The sequence below is a fragment of the Cynara cardunculus genome, unplaced genomic scaffold (genome assembly GCF_001531365.2).
Source record: "Cynara cardunculus var. scolymus isolate 2C unplaced genomic scaffold, CcrdV1 Un_Scaffold_3352, whole genome shotgun sequence".
NCBI lineage: Eukaryota > Viridiplantae > Streptophyta > Magnoliopsida > Asterales > Asteraceae > Cynara > Cynara cardunculus.
Genome location: NW_020201441.1, coordinates 8,478 through 27,022, shown reverse-complemented (window position 1 = coordinate 27,022; position 18,545 = coordinate 8,478). Strand labels below are relative to the sequence as shown.

The 18,545-nt window shown below is 34.3% G+C and overlaps 1 protein-coding gene across 1 annotated transcript; it reads right to left on the bottom strand.

Annotated features, from left to right (window-relative positions):
• Positions 1–15,762: 15,762 nt before the first annotated feature.
• LOC112503598 (serine/threonine-protein kinase BLUS1) lies at positions 15,763–17,391 on the bottom strand. The gene has a single exon (XM_025107607.1). The coding sequence runs from the start codon at positions 17,389–17,391 to the stop codon at positions 15,856–15,858; it is 1,536 nt and encodes a 511-aa protein (XP_024963375.1). The 3' UTR covers positions 15,763–15,855.
• Positions 17,392–18,545: the final 1,154 nt, after the last annotated feature.

Below are 18,545 nucleotides of genomic sequence, written 5' to 3'. Positions count from 1 at the left end.
AGAAGATCAATACAGATTTTACAAGATTGTTTGCGGAAAGATAAGGTATAGAAAACCTATCTAAACAACCTTTGGTTACACACAGATCTTTAGCAAATACAAGAAAAGATAATGCTAGAAAGAAAAGATCTTTTACTKAAGCTAGAAGATGCTTGAAGTAAGAAGAAGTAAGAGAGTGATGCGCGCACTTTGGAAGAAGAAGAAACACTTATATTTATACCCATTGCATTAAATGTTCATTTAATGCAGTAAGGTAGGGTTTAGAGTGCGTGTCAAGCCTTAAGAGGAAGGCTTGTCCTTTGCTACAGTGAATAGTACAAAAGCACTATTTATGAGCAGACATCCTTACCTAAAGTTGGTGGACAAAGAGTCGACTAATCGGCTCCGTACCGTACTAACTTTAGTAAGGGTATGGGTTTGTCCTTTGTGGGCATAAGGACAAGACAACAACAATCGTGCTAAGCAAGCTTCCTTTGATCGCTGAATGCTGGAATAACCTGGAGGTCTCATCATCATTCGCTGAAGCTAGAGCAGTCTTCACACATATGTAGATAGGTTCGTAATCACTGAATACCGCTTCAGATCACGTACTCGCCAGTCTCTAATCTTCAGTTTTCAGTCTTCGACATTTGCTGAAGGTTCTTTGGTGTGAGTGTTGTCTTCTTGAAGTAGTTTGTCTCTGAGATTTACAAAGCAAGTTCCTCAGCGATCACTGAACATACTCAATGTCTGATCGCTGGAACTGAAAATACATAAACAAAATTACATCGAAAGATAAAAGGGATTATCATCAAATCACTGAGAGAGAGGATCAACAGCTTCATCTTCTTCTTGGCAAAACGCCATAATTTCATTTCTAATCTTCACATTCCTTGTCGGAGAAAAGTATTTTTTTAGAAATTTTTCCGCCAAATCATTCCAAGTAAGGATCGAGTTTGGTGGTTGAGAATTTAGCCATGCTCTAGCTCTATCCTTCAATGTATAAAGGAAAAGCGTCAAGCGTAAGGCCTCTTGAGTAACTCTGGGAATCTTAAAATGATCCGTCATTTCTATAAAAGATTTCAAATGAGAATGCGGATCTTTAGAAGATAATCCCCCAAACTGACCCATAGCAGAAATCATTTGAAACATAACACGCTTGGGTTCAAAAGATGTTGCTGTCATTTCGGGCCTACCAATTCCCGAGGCCAATTGACCAAATTTGGGAGTTGCGTAGTCCCGTATGCCTCTATTTTTGTCATCGTCAATATTAATTGTGGCTTCCCGAGGAAGTGGATTACCCCCCATGGTATGGTTGGGATTTCACCGATTATTTCTACCTCTTCTTCTTCTCCTAATTGTTCTTTCCAACTCAAAATCAAGAGGTACAAGATCACCGTGTTGTAGCCGTGGCATACAACACAGGAACAGCGAATGAAACAACTGACCAAGGCTCAAATAAAAATCAATATCTCAGAATAAAAATCTTGCCAATCCCCGGCAGCGGCGCCAAAAACTTGATGTGCTAAAATCGTAAGTGTGCACACAGTGGGCATAAAATCCCCAAAGTGGCGGTGCAAGTGCAYGCCGACACTAAGATCGCTTCAAGTAATAGAGTGGTATAGTACCAAGATCGTTTCCACAGGGACCGGACTTACCGAGAATCAGAGACTTTCATGAACTTCTTGAACAATGCTTCGAGTTGAGAAAATAATTGAGTTTTGATTGGTGCAAAGCGTTAAAATACGAAATAAACCTTTAATATTAAAAGACGGGTATGGGTGTAAGCTTTGCTTAAGAATATTGCAGGAACAATGTGGTCAGAAACTCATGGGACCTCTATAAGAACTCCTATCTCTCGAAAGTGAATTCTTATCTATTGTGCCCACAAAGTGCCCACAAAGCGTCCAGTTTTATCAATCTTAAACTTGTCGAATTAGCTACTAGATAAAAAGATATTTGGTTCCACTAGCCTGAAGATTTATACTCACAACGTATTGTAGCATAAACTCGACTAATATCTGAACAAAAGCTAAAAACATGCAAAACCCGCATCTCTGCGTGATTATCAAAGACTCTCTCAAATCTTTGTGCATCATCTAAGCCGTATTTCAGATCCGCCCATCTCTGGATCAATGATCTAATAGTAACACTTCAAAGTGATCGGCTTATCTGCGTTGAGTTTATGTCTCGACTTAAATGACCAAGCTTAAGAATCAATAAAAATGGCAACACCCAAGTGTGCCCTTGAATTCTTAAGCTTGACTCACACCCACACCCACACCCAAAGGGGTGCTTAGCTCATAATAAAATTAGAAAACATAACGGAAACAGAAGAAGAAAAATGCATAAGAATTATTTGAACTGAAAATTTACTTAAACTGTTGCCCACAGAGGGCACACAATACACAGGGGCGAGAATGAAAGACTAACTATGAAATTTAAATTATAAACAGAAATTAAACTTGCTCTACTGCTATAAAGCTTGAGAGAATGCTCCAAGGTTGCTTAGCTAATTTACTGGTGGAATGGATTGATTACAATTGAGAGAAAGCCTTCAAAATATAGGGAAAAGTGAGGACCRGATAAACCCTTTATCCAAAGGATAAAAATCTGCATTGTCCAAAGGGTAAGGACCTCCCATCACCACATGTCTACTTTATCTCTGGCCTTGTCACTTCTTCTTGAAAGGTTGCAAAAGGTAAAGTACTCCAATAAATTATGAAAAGAAGGCTTTTCAATCAAAATATTGGAAGGAGTACTTTCTTTGTCTTTTATGGCTTCAACCAGGTCCATTCCTCCAAGCAACTCTATGTTTTTGATCTGAACTTAGAATTAAATCTCATTAATATCCAAGGGAATGAATATCTGAATTTTGTTCAAATCCAACTAGATGCAAATCCGCCATAGGATGAATGCGAGCAGAAAGTGGACATTTTACCAACAGTAATGAATTTTTTAGAAAATAATTAATTTCTTGACCTTTCATCACCTCTTAACATATTTTGGACCAAAAATACTAGATAGGAGCAAAATGGGTACCAAAGACACAATAAAATAGGGGTATTAAACAATAAATAACTCATACAAAATAAGAGTTATCATGATCCCATATAGTATCATCACATTCACAAAACTTGGATTCTAGAAAACAAAAGAATTCACCTATCACCTGTACAATCACTCATGTAAGATCAAAATCGAATATTTACTACTCTAATCAAAAGAAAACATACAAAACTCATCGAAAACAACAAATTGCATGCGTGAACCTGACGCACTACGTTTGACGGTGATATAATCTAGAAAACAATTTATGTAATTTATTAAAATTATAATATAATTATTATTTTTTATAACAAAATATATAATTTGAAGTTTTCATCAAAACAATTAAAATGACACCAAATAAAAAGTTTATGTGGTTTTCTATTTTTATTTTTTTCACTTTTCTACATTATTTTTTATTATTAATATATAATAAATTACATAAATTAATAAAATTATAGAAACCGTATAAAAACAATATTTTGAGGACAGTAAAATAAAAGTTTTAGAAACATAAAATACAATAAATAAAATTTAAAGAATGAATAAAATGTAAAAAGAGACCTATTTGATGTTTTAGAAAAGAATTAAGTTTTATTGAGGTTATATTGGTATATAAGTCTGTTCCACCTTGTTCCACCCTGTTCCATGGGGTAGGGGTGGAACAGGCCTGTTCCACTTTATTCCTGTTTTTTCCATATAAAATTCATGCCAAACATAGGACAGGGATCCCTGTCCTGTTCTGTCTTGTCGCTGTCCAATATACCAAACGCATCCTAAGTGCTGAAGATAAACCAGAGATAACATGAAGACCATCCAGAGAGGATATGAAGACATGAAGTACTTAGCCTGATAATCATTCACTATTGAAGAGTTCATTGGGTCGATGAACTTAGCCTTTTCATAACCCCTCTGGTTTCAGTAGCTGAAGAATTTCAAAAATGTCAACCATTGTTTGATTAGATCAATTCTAACAAGTCAATACATGAAGAATTCTGATTGGACATGCTACCTGAAGACAGTTAGACATGATGCATCGCCAGCAAGAATTCTATTATTCTAGGTAGTAAGAGATAATCATCATCTCTCTTAGATAGATATATTCTTCTTGTTTATCTTATAGATATCTTATCTTCTATTTGTTATCACTTAGACTAGAGTTCTAGTATAAATAGCATTCATATGTGTTCATCCTCTCTCTTAGTGATTTGATGATGATCCTTTTTATCTTACGAAAAGTACTTTCTCTTTATTCAGCTTCACCGATCATAACTGAGTTTGTTCAGTGATCGTTGAACAAGTATTGTATTTCTCAAAGAGACAACTATTCATCAGGAAGACAAAACTCACACCACATAACCTTTCGTGATATCAAAGATAAAGCTGAAGACAGAGACAAGCAGTTCGTGATCTGATGTGATTTCAATGAACAAGCTTGTCTATAAACGTGTGAAATCTACTCAAGATTTAGCATACACTGAATAACCTTAGTGTTATTCCAGTGTCAACGATCAAATGAATCTTGTTGATCAAGATTAGTTTTTATATTGTCCTCATACACACAAAGGACAAATCCATACCTCTCAAAGTAAAGCACTCATACGGAGTCACTCAATTGTCTCCAAGTGTGCTTACCTACTTTGCGAAAGACTAATGTTCATATATGACAAAATCCTATATATCTGAATAAAGGACAGGCTCACCTCTAGAAGCTTGCCACATGTCTTGTACCGTTTGACTTGCATTTAATGCAATGAGTATAAATATATGAGAAGCTCTTATTTCTCAGCGAACAGAGTGAAGCAAAGTAAAGTTAATCCAAGAATCATACTTCTTCAAGAACAACTTTCTTCCCAAGAGAAAGACTTCCTCAAAAGCACAAGACTTCTTAACCCTTTTCTTTTATCAAGTCTTTCCTTTCTTGCTTTTTGTATCTTTTGTGTTTCTTAGATTGTTTTAGGTAAGTTTTGTTTCTTATCTTATTCTGCAAACATCTGTAAAAATTCTGTATTGATCTTCTTTATCAATAATGGATTTTAAAAAGTGAAAACTGTTGTGTGTTTGTATTTACCCCCCTCCTTCCCTTCTACAAATTGTTACCTTTAAACTCTTGTAGATCCGTCTGGGACCTACAATATATCTTGTAATCCTATTGACATTCTCATCATCATTATTATAGAGAAATTATTTAAAGCTTCATACGTTCTTGAATATCATTCAAGTTGTTCATAGCATTCTTCATCCAAATGATAGATTTAGGTGTTTTTAATATAAATCTTATTGTTAATTGAGAGATCTGGGATCAACAGCCTCCCACTACAAAAGGAATTGACAATCGATTTGGTTCTCGATTCCTTACCTAAATCATATGACCATTTCGTCCTAAACTATAATATGAATGGTTTGGATAAGTCTTTCATGTAGCTTCACTGCATGCTTAAAACTATTGAGAGAAGTATAAATTCCAAGTTGGAAGTACCCAAACCAAAATAGGTTTTGATGATCAAACCTAAAGGTGGAATAGTAAAAACGAAGATGGTGGTGGCCAAGGGTAAACAAAGGTTAGAAGTTCCAACAAGGATAAGGGCAAGGGAAAGATTCATGAAGCCGTAATTTGCTTCAACTGCAACCAAAAGGAACTGCAACCAAAAGGGGCACTGGAAGAGAAACTGCCCAACTCTATTGGTAGAACAAAGGAAACAGATGGCTATTGCAGCCGGAACTTCAGGTATGTTTACCATTGATTTGTTCACTTTTGATATATATATTCCTAGGTATTGGATATTGGATGTGGAACTTATATTTGTACTACTTTGAAGGGACTAAAAAGTGAAGAGAAAAAGAAGCCAGGCCAGTTGGAACTAAGAATGGGCAGTGGAGCTAAGGTAGTTGTGGTTGCTCAAGGGACATGATATGGAACTATCAAATGGTCTAACTCTATCACTTAGAAAGTCCAAATATGTACCTAGAACTACTAGGAATATAGTTTCATTTTCTTAATTACAACAATCTGGATTTATATTTACTTTCCGTAGTAATACAATTTCAATTTACCTTAACAATGTTTTGTATTTTGTGGCCAAACCACTCATTGGTATTTATGGAATTAATAGTTGTAATTACAAATTAAACAAGTTAAGCGGGGATTAAATCTGACCTACTTGTGATATATAAACAAGAAACACATAGCCAAACTCTAGGCAGACGGAGTGTTGGATTCATGTGATGATTCATACGATTTATTGTGGTAGTTTTGATCACACTTGAGTTGTACTTTTTCAACCTGTTGGTTTGATTGTAATTATCACATCAAGAGTAGTATGAAAATTTATTTAGTGTTGTTTGAATGTATTTATTGTTGTGACTTGCTACTGATGCACGAAGAGCATGGAGAATCCTAGAAAAACGGTAAAACCTATAATCTAGACTTGCATAGGAAAAATATAATTCGATGACATTCACGTTTCAGGTGTCGTGAAATTCGAGCATTGTTTTCTTTCACTTTTTGAATTCATTTTAGGTGAAATGCTCATTTTGATCATGATAACGGTCGTTTTATAGGCTGAGATGTGTGATGATGGAAAAACTGCAAAGCAAAGCGGTGCCAATGAGGACTGCAAAACTTAATATGCAAAGCTAGCTGATATTCAACCAATATACCCGACTTTGTAGGTTGAACATCTGGTCCTTAGATCATAGTCGAGCTCTTCCTAAAGTTATTATTATATTATATAGTTTTATAAGCTACTTTTTATACAAGATGCATAGTACTTCAGATAATATTTTTTGGTAGTGGAACATTTCTTTCATGGATTTTTATGTGGTAGTGTAAGGATGTTAATTAGTTTGGTGAAAAATGTTACATCAATTTCTTAAAGGTTTGTTTTACATATTAATTCAATTAATTCATTGGGTAGTTCGTGCTCACTTTGCTAAGTCTTGAGTAGATTTTGAGTTTTGAGTTAAATAGATGTGGAAATGTCTGGGTTTTTAGGTTTTCTTCTTTATTCGTTGATGGGGAGCGGAGTAGGTAACTTCGCTCATGTCAACACACGACTTTGTCGGTCCCAACCCCGGATAAAGGAGGAGGGTCGACCTTAGCTAGCTATCTATGTGTTTGTCTTATTCATTCCTGCTGTTAATTAGATGTTATTTGTATTTTAATATGAATTCATATTAGGGGTATGCAGAAAATCATCCAATTCAATTTTAACCGACCGATCCAATTAGAACCGGACGACCATAATCGGATATCCAATTGTAATTGGGTCGGATAAGATCCAAAATTTCAACATCCAAATCGGATCGGTTGGTTCTTAGATGACAGTCCAGCATCCAATAACCCCGAACTGATCCAATCCGATGACTATCCAATTCCCCATCCAATGACCATCTAAATATCATCCAACTATATATAATTATTAGCATTTTACGTATTCTTTTTGGGTTGATATTTATACTTATTGTTTTTTTAATAACTTAAGAAAATATACGAATAATTGGTTGAAATGGTTGAGTATTGGATCAAAAGATTGGACAAATCCGATTTGATCCAATGGATAACCAATAGTAACATCATATGGATGGAACCGATCCGATCCAATCATCCATTGGATTTGGATCAGATTGGATGTCCAATGCTAATTGGATCGAATCGGACGACAAAATCCAAAGTCCAATTGATGATTAGATCGGATCGGATCGGATTACAAAATCCAACAACCAATTGACGATTGGATTGGATCCGATCGGATCGACCTAAATCCATTGGATTTCAACCGATGAACACCCTTCATTTATATAATGGTGTTTTGAATACTGGTCAATACAAGAATGAAAAAAAAAATCACACGGTTGTCAGGCAGAACCATGTAAAAAGATTGGAACTTTTTTACATGGTTGGTTGGCAGAACCGTATAAAGAGGTCATAATTTTTTACATGGTTGCTAGTCAAAAACATGTAAAAACCATTGAGATTTTTACACTGTTTTGGCGAACAATGTGTAAAATGATGTTACATTTTTATGTGGTTTTGCCAAACAACCATATAAAAAAATCCTATCTTTTTACACTATTGTATGTAACAACCGTGTAAAATCGAGCCCTTTTTACACAATCTTTCTGACCTTTTTACACCATTTTGGAACCGCGTAAAAAGTGGATATGTTTACACAAAGGTAGACCAATTTCTTACACGGTAAGCTTTTACACGGTTTCAAGACATTGTAAAAAGCCCTTTACAACCACGCAAAAGGGCTTTTGTTGTAGTAGTGATTTTTCAAATCGTTACCATAGAATGACATATGGTGATGTTTACGTTTAAGAAATGTTAACGTAGCATGACATATGGTAACATTCATTTTTCAAAACTGCCAACATAGCGTGACATTCGGTGGGGTTCAATTTATTTTCTTAAAATCATCACCGTAGTATGACACACATTTACGTTTATTTGTTAAAACCGTTACCATAACATGACATATGGTGACGTTAATACATCACAACCGTTGTAACAAGCTATCTTTTGATGACACAAAATAATTAAACCATTGCTAATTCACAACATATGATTACGCTAAATTTTCTAAACCATTTTCATGAACTCTCTTTTTAGTGATACGAAATAACCAAAATTGTTGCCAATCTCTTGGCACTTATTGACATATAATTACACTAAACCGTCGCCACATACTACCCTTCAAATGGTTTAATCATGTGTGAAAAAAAATTACATATAAAAATAAGAGTAAATTACGTTTTTTGTTTCTATGGTTTGTTAAAAATTGCAATTTTCGTCTTTGTAGTTTAGATATCGTGGTTTTCATCTCTATAGCATGTAAATCAATGCTATGTTCGTTCTTATGATTTATAATTTATTGTTGTTTCAGTCCTTATTGTTGTTTCAGTCCTTGTGCTTCATAATATTTTACTATTTTGGTCCCTTCTACTTAAAAAGACAAGAATTAGTTCAGAGACAAAAATAGCAATAAATTACAAACCATAAAAACGAAAACCGTAATTTCTAAACTACAAAGACAGAAATTAAATTTATTAACAAATCATAGGGACGAAAAATGTAATTCACTCTACAAACAATAAACTAATGTTAATAGTTATAAAATTAACGTATTAGAACACCAATAATAAGGTTAGTAGAGAATTAATTCTCTAAAACAAAAGCTACTTCATGTATGTTTATTTTATTAACCTGGATATCCAACTAATTATACGAGTTGATTAATCTCAGGATGACCACCTGTTTTGCAGATAGTCTGTAGTCACTGCATTTGAACCTCCGTGACCATAAGGGAATTTTTTTTCCTTCTTGGATGTGAACCTGAGATCTACAGGTACTTTTGACCTTTTAAGCTAAGTTCAAACCAATCAAACATCACTCTTGTGATTTACTTCATATACGTTTTGAAGTCTTCAGTATTTGATTAGTAATTGTATAATTCTTATTTAAGTATTTTGCTTCGCATTACGTTGATGAGAAGTTGTTTGTGGTATATACAAAAAAAAAATACGTAAACATTAGGAAATAATGTAAAAATAAATTATATCCCATATTTGAACAACAAAAACCATCTATACTAAAACTCTTAATTAACATAGAAAATTGTTGAAGTACAAAGTTGCTCATTGTTCTATTAAAATCAAACCACACTCATTTTTAGTAACAAGCTTAATTTAAGTTCGTAAGAAATAACAGATAATTGCCAAAATCAACAGCTAACACTGCTACATAATTCATAACCGTATGTGGTTGTAATACCATGTGGTAGCTGGTTTACAAATAGGGATACTATTAAGCAAGTGTAACCATATCTTATTTAACAATGGAACCCGATTTTTAGAAAAGCAGGAATTCAATCGGGTATGTTTATACAATAAAATCTACCGAAAAGAAAAGCCATCACCTAAGTGCATTAGAAACCATTAGAAAGGGATTTGGTGTTCATAAAGAGGCTAAGAAATCAAACACAAGTGTAGTCGAATCAAAGAAATTGAAGACGAAAGCAAAAGGGATTGCAAGTTCTAATTCTTGATGTGATATGATCAATGCCATCATAGTCATTGCCAACACACATATATAATAGTGGGCAATGGCCAACTTTTCAACCTGCGGCCCCTCTATTCTCTTTAACAACATTCCAATTGGGTTCAAGAGCAATGACTATTTGTACTTCAAAACACATACAAATTCCAACCATATTCTTATAGGTAACGATGTTAATTTTATACTAAATTAAACCAATCAATATTCGTATCAACTGTAACAATGAAAATGGTACCGATTATAGTAGTCGGTTGATAATACCTTATCAAGTATGCAAATTTGGTTGGTACACGGGATTGGAAGTCGTGTACTACCGTAGTACCATGGTACCGACTCATTTAATTATTTATTAGTTTTTGTATTTTTTTCTTGTTGAGTCTAGATTAGCCCCAAGATATTAAAAATATTATAAAGTCTTGTATTGTATTGTAATATTCATTTCTTTGTAATGGGCTTTGAGCTTTAGGCTTACATTGTATTTGGCACCTATAAATAGGTGTCTTGGGTTTTAGATTTCATTATGACCAGAGTCGCTTAATATGAGATTGCTTTGTAAGTTTGCTTTGAATAATAATCAGGCATGTTTGCTCCAAACACTCTATTCTTTATTGCTTCATATTTTAGAGTGTGATTTCAATCTTGTTTTGTTGTTAATCTGGGATCTACATGTGGTATCAAAGAAAAATTGAATCAATCCTATTCAATACAATTATCTTTTGTAGCAAAATTTAAGTTTAATTATGTTTTTGGAATGGAACAGTACTCGTTTATGAACAATTGTTCATGTTCAACTGTTTTAAGCCTTTTCAATCAAATTCATTGTGATTTTGGATATTTTAATCCAATTCGAGCCGAAGTATTTATAATTTTATGGTTCTGAATACGTTTTGATCATCAATTTGGGCTTAATTTGAAGTAAATTTTGGATTTTGATGATTTTTAGTCAAACTATTTGTGTTGAACTGTTGGATCAATGAACATTGCTCGATGAAGATTGCTTTGAGCGATATTCATCAAGAACATCGCCCATTGAAGATTTGAAGGTTGTATTCAGCGATATGTGATAAGATATTGCCTATTAAAGATGTTGCTGATATTTGGTAAGCTGTTACTACTTTGAGCGATATTAAGACTTAGACGATATTTGTTAATTGAGCGACATTTGAGGATACCGCCCAAGAAGTGAGTGATATTTGTGTAATCTGCCCAAGACATGAGCGATATTTGAGAACATCGCTCAAGTTATGAACGATATTTGAATATATCACCCAAGTGTTGAGCGATATCCATGTGGTAATTGAAGTATAAAAATCGCCCAAGTGTGAAGCGATATCCTTAATGAGCGATATCCTTGCTAAGTGGTATTATATGGTGAGCGATATTCTCATATCAAACAGTATTTGCCTATGTCACTCAAGCATCAAGTGGTTTAAGTGTTGAGCAATATCTTATATCAAGCGATATTCGAGTATATCGCTCAAGCCTCAAGCGATGTTTGTTAATGTTGAGTGATATTCTGAAATTCAAGTGTATCACCCAAGGCATAGGCGATATACACTGTTCATTGAGGAATCCGCCTAAGGCATGGGCGATATCATTCTCATCTATAGTTTATCGCATACCTCTACAAGTTGCTACTATTCATGACCTCATTGTGCGTATTTTGGTCTTTGCCTAATATAACCCTGTGCAATATTGTCTGGTGTTCTTTATCTGATATTTGACCCTACTCAAGCATCATTAGCATTTTGTCAACAATTGATTTTTTTAAAGTCAAAATTTGACTTTTGGTCAAAGTTTTCAAGCTCATATTGTTAAGATCCGGATTTGAAAAGTTTTCAGAACTGGGTGATTAGATTCAGTATTTAATTGGACTGGTTAGAAGTTTACGTATTTGCAATTATTACTCTAAATTTTTTCGCAAGAGGCCAGACCATTGAATGCTTTCAATCACTATTTTGACCTGATCAATCAGAATTTTGAAGGTTTGCAATCATTATTCTGGAGTTAATAGACCTTTGAGTGTTCTCAATCATTGATCTAACATGATCATTTAGAAAGTTGAACGATTACAACCATTGTTTTGGAGGTATGGTTGTGATTTAGAGTTTTGAGTGTTGATAATCATTCGTTTGATTGAGAATTTTGAATCTGGTTTTGGTTATTCAGTCTTCTGAAAGCATGAAGGAAATTGGCTTATATTTCTTGGTTGACAGTTGCTAATTAAGAAGCCATGTTCTTAATGTTGTCTCTCCCCAAAGGTGTTTGCTCTGATTATTTAAGATGTTTTTGAAACCCCATTTTGTGAGCTTATCAGAACAAGTTCTTAAGCTGAAAGTTTATTCAACTCAAGGTTCAAAGAAATATTCTTTGTTATTAGACTGATTTTTCACTATGGAATGTCACATATCACAATATCTATCTCGTTGTTGGATGAATCAATATGCTTATGGGTTAGCTGAGATTTTGAGGTTCATGCTTGTGTTGAGTTGTCTACAGTTCAGAGCTGCTTATTTGTGCAATCAATGGTGTTGAAGGCACACTGAATCTTATTTTAAAGTTGAAAATGAAGAATACGAGCTTTATTCAAGGGGGAGCTTGAAGTATTTTTTGAAGCCGAGCAATACTAAAGTTTTCCAAAAAAAGTAGGGGGAGATCATCTGAATGCTTCAGAAGATGCTTTCTTTATAAAACTTTAGGAGACGATTGTTGGGTCTAGATTAGCCCCAAGATATTGAAAGTTTTATAAAGTCTTGTATTGCATTGTAATATTTATTTCTTTATAATGGGCTTTGAGCTTTGGGCTTACATTGTATTTGGCACCTATAAATAGGTGTCTTTGGGTTTTAGATTTCATTATGATGAGAGTCAAATAATGTGAGATTGCTTTGAATAATAATAATCACGTATGTTTGCTCCAAACACTTTGTTCATAATTGCTTCATCTTTTAGAGTGTGATTTCAATCTTGTTTTGCTGCTAATATGGGATCTACATTTCTAGCTATATTAGATATTGAACATTGTAACTTTAACTATTTTATTTGAACATTTGAATGCTTTAAAGTTTCATTTCTTACAACTAAAAACACTAATACATTTCATACGTGCTACTTGGAAACTTTAAATGTCACTAAGAATTGAACAAAATAACAACTTTTCATAAATGTAACTTGAAGTTGGTACAAAAGTAGTATTAACAAAAAGGAAATTGGTATCAAGTACAATTGATTGTGACATAACACATGATTTTACATATGTTATAATTGGTTGATACACGTTATTGAAAAAAACAAACTTGATATCGTACCAGACCCACCCTACTTATAGGTTATTACAAATATTAAGTCTTTCATAATTAAAAGCCAAGTATCATCTATTTTAAAGTTACTATTTGTATATCAGGATGATATAGCGAGATGTAAAACTTTATTATAAATTGGGAATGAGAAGTTGATGGGAGTTCTAAAAGTTAATCTTGTATTTTTTTTTAATATCCAGTCTTAGGGATTGTTCACCAAACACTTATCCGGTAAGTGTTTTTGGTAAAATTTGACACTACCATATTATTTACTAGGTAAGATTTTAGTCCACCAAGATGACATCTTATGCAACAATTTACCCAATAAGCACTTACCGTGGTAAGAGTCGTCGCCATCATTTACGGGGTAAGACTCTTGGTCCTTGTTTCGCTCTTACTAGATAATATTCTTGATCCTTACTATATTTATCTGATAAGATAATATAACTTGTTAAACACTTACCCAGATAAATATTTGATGTACTACCCCTTAATCTTATAAAGTTTGTGAATAAAAGTTATTTTTAAATTAATTCGTTATAATTTAATTTTAGTTTCTTGCAACCTATAAAATTGCCGTACTTAGTGGTAGATGCTTATTTTCTTTACTTTAAATATGTAAGCATCCGAGTTATGATGGACTGACAACCTTAACTCGAATATATGAAAAAGTTAAGAAAAAACCCATTTTATGGTAGAAAGTGTTAACTAATAATTATTTTTAACAATTTGTTCAAGATTATACTTATAAAAATCATTTCTTGATAAGTTGATCATTATTGAAAATGTTAAATTGTGGCGAACTTAGAATTAAGTCGTCTTGAACACGTTAACTTGAATGATGTAGATGTATACTTGAGAGAGTTAATTTGATACCGGAAAGGTTGTTTTTTTTAAATAAAGCTTATCCAAGGGATAGATTGTGTCATTGCTTTGACTTTACTCTATTTTAGAGACATTAGAAGTAGTCTATGGATGTGTGTTTTTTCTCTTTAGAGACTTTACTCTATTTTTGAGACATTAGAAGTAGTGTATTAGAAGTAGTGACGAGTCTGTTTAGTAGTTGTTGAATTGTTTAGTACAGAATGATTAAGAGGCTCTCATGATATAGTGCAACATGAAATATAATTGTTTGCTAATTGTTTACGATGAAATGAAGGCGCTTAATGGTTAAGAGAGGTCCAAGATGCAAAATCATTCAGAGGATTTTAGAACCATTAAGAGACATACTTTTTGTCAAACAAGATTCACCTCTTAACGATTCAAATACTGCCTCATAATTGAACTATTAAGAGGTAAACAAACAACCCAAGTTTATGCTTGGATAAGTTAATTATTTGTTTAAAAGTCTTAACAAATCCCTATATCTATGCTCATTTTAAAGAATTTATTTCATTGTAGTAATTATTAAAAACCTACTCAAAAACATATTTTTTTTTTCGAAATCACCATTGAATTGTGTTTTGTTTTGACTTCAGAAAGTATAGATTTTCCCAAGTCTCTGTCGATTGGTACTTGGGTACCATTTTATTACTTTTTTAATACAACAATATATTAACAAGTGTATACTTATGCGATTCTCCATTCGCTCTTAGTTGAGAGATTTACTTTACTATATAAATCTCACAACAATGGATATAGCCGTCGGTAGTCCATTGATGAAAACTCGTCAGTGATTAAATCCCTCAGTAATCCATCATGATTTGATCCTAAGTAATCCGTCAGTGGTTTGAACCTCGATAATTCGTCAGTAATATTTACTGTTGGTAATCCATCAGTGATCTTTAACAACATCGGTAATCCATCAGTGATCACGACCCTCACTATCTGCCATTGATAGCCGTACGTGATAGCTTTAGCCAAGAAAATTCAATCGACGGACATTCACCGACAGATTAATGACGAAAATAAGTATTAGTGACAGATCATCGATGGTAAAAACCTTGAGAATTGTAATGATAAAAATTGATGCCATATCGATCTGGGAATTAACCTAACGTTTAAGTATGTTTTTCTACCCTACCTTACGTCTTTTTTTGCACTTGCAATTATATATGGTTGCAGTTTACATTTTTATAGTACTTTTTACATATTTGACCTATGGTTAACAAATTAATTTAATTGGCAAGAGTTTCTTTTATTTATTTTAAATAAAATACATAAATAAAAATAATGATTATGATAAAATAAAAAGTTATTAATTAAGGAACCTTAATTAATGTTAAAAAAGAAAGGCAAAAGCCTGTTTTTTAAATGAGGTTGGGTTCCGGTGAGAATCGCAGTTAAAGTGAAAAACATAAGAAAGGATCTTCCCCGTTAGATGTACATTAGGATGAGATGTACTAGATCAATCCCCATATCAAACACGATACATGAGTGGGTTTGAGATTAACTTGATCCCCTTGTTATGTTTTTTACTTTTAACTCTTGTTCTCACACGATTTTCCGTGTTTAAGGAGGTGTAAAACCTTAGGTATTTGTGATGTGCAACTTGAAAACCTCCAACTCCATTTCCATGCTTGTCCTCTTTCTCTTCTCATTCTCCAAATCAGATCTTAGCTTCTGAATCACTTGCATTAACTGCTCTTCTCTGTTGCCATTTTCAGCTTCACCATCTCCTACAGCTGTTTCTTCAGCTCCTGCCATTGCAAGCATGTACACCACCTTCTCTCTTTGATCATCCAAACTTTTCTTCAATGCCATCAAACTTCCCACCACAACTTCCCTATCAACACCACCACCTTTATCAACCTCTCCATCACCATCAACACTTGGTGAACTTGCTTTATTTACATCCAACTCCTCCATCTTTTCCGAAATCATGGTTTCACCCCCAGATGGAATTTGTTTCACAAAATCATCTTGAGGACTTGTATCTACAAGAGGAAACACAGGATCCAGCTCACAAGCATCCACATTGAAGTTCCATCCACTAATCCTTCTGTGTTTCGTCATGTTACTCCCAATCAAAAACTCTTCTTCATTCTCATCTTCTTCCATTTCATGTTGACCTAATTTACTCATTGATCCAACCCTTTGAAGAAGCTTAGCTTCATTGAATCTTAGTTCCACCGAAGGCAATCCACGAAGAACATTCTTCACCAGAAAATCGCACCCTTTACAGTTCTTGAAGAAATAATGCTTCAATAGCTTTTCCGCTGTCGGCCGCCTCAAGGGATCTTGATCCAAGCACAGTCCCACCATGTCCTTGAAATACTTTGAAAACTTTGGGTTCTTATGACCTTTTTCTTCGTCTTTCTGGTAGTCAGAAAACCGTAAGCCTTTGGTGATCTTCATTACCAAAGATTCGGAGAACGGAAGGTGCGAAAGTGGAGGCCTCCCGTGTGCTAATTCAAGTGCAGTGATCCCAAATGACCATATATCAGCTTTGTAGCTATAGCCGTTGTATGAATGTATAACTTCAGGTGCCATCCAGTAAGGCGTTCCAGTGATTTCGTTAAGCATAAGATAACGAGAGCTCGATTCGTAAACGGATGCTGAAACACCAAAATCCGCTAGCTTAATTGACCCACTTGAGTCCATTAAAATGTTCCCAGCCTTGATGTCTCTATGAAGATGGCCTTGATCATGAAGATAACAAAGACCCATTAGAGCTTCTTTGAGTATTATTGAGATACAAGGCTCAGAAATGCCATTAGGGAAAGAGGAAGCCATGATGGACTGAAGAGAGCCTGCTGACATGAAAGGCATCACAACCCAGAGACGGCGGCCGACGGTGAAGGAGCAGTGAGCTTTCAAAACATTAGGGTGAGATAGAAGGGACATTGTTTTCGCTTCACGGCGGACATTATCGAAATCATCGGTGGTTGTTCGATCGAGGTCGATGGATTTGATAGCAACAATGGCGGAGGTGGTGGTGCATAGGGCTTTATAGACTATGGCACTGCATCCTCTGCCGATTTGATCGAGGATTTGGTAGCTGTTTGGGTCGAGTGGGTAGTGAAATCTTTTGGTTCCTCGATCATGTTCATCTTGGTGAGCCATAATTGGGATTTGTGATGGGATTTTCATATAATTAATTAATTTGATTTCCTGTATAAATTAAAGAAAGTTGGGAAGGGTTGAAGCAGTTTTCTTGTGAATGTTGATAAGTGATAGTGAGTGAGGTGCTGCATGTGATCATCCAACCGTTTCTCCAACCTAAACTCGTCTCCATTTTCGTGTATCCACTTAATTCTGAAATTATTTTTTTTATTAACTTGGATATCTAACATTTTAACCCGTTATTTGAGCCGATTAATCTTAAGGCGACCACCTGTAAAGCTTTGCAGATAGTCTGGAGTCACCGCATTTGAACCTCTATGGTCACAAGAGGATTTTTATTTCTTCTTAAATTTGAACTTGAGATCTTCTGCTACTTTTGATCTTTGGAACCAATCTCAAACGCACTACCCTTGTAGTTTAATTTTGAAATTATATTACGTACACATATATAAATTAATTAAATATTTAACAATTTACCAATTCATTAATTACCATATATTTCAATAAAAGAGATTAAAATATAGTTGCAATGATAAGAAAGAAGCAATAGTAATCTAATGTGGAAGCATTTTATTTAAAAGATGCATGTATCACAAAAAAAAAAAACACATCAAAATCTCATATCGGGTACTTAGACTAGTTTTTTTTTAATATACGGTGGAACCTCTTTTCTTTATAATACCTCGAATTTCGTTAGAACTTAATACCTACATATTTCATTTCTATTTTGTAAATTGTTCATGCATTCACGTCTTGTACCTTAGCTGAGTTGCTTGTACTTCAGACCAAATATGTTACGCAAAACTAAAATTACGATTGGACGATCAATTGTTTGAAAAATTACTAGGACGGAGGAACTACTAGAAGTAGACCATCACCGACGAAAATTACTAACCGATAATTTCCGACGGAGATTACAGAAGGAACAGTGACGGACAGCCCACGAAGGGAAATTTTTTCGATAAATATAAAATCCTTCGGTAATCCTTCGGTAATCATTCGGAAATAGACAAAAGTACCAATGGATTCACTACTAGAAAACCAGGTATCAGCGACGACTATCAGCGAGGGAATATTTCCCTCGCAGATCAGCGAGGGATCAGCGAGGGAAGTGACAAAAAACACATTCCCTCGCTGATCCCTCGCTGATCTGC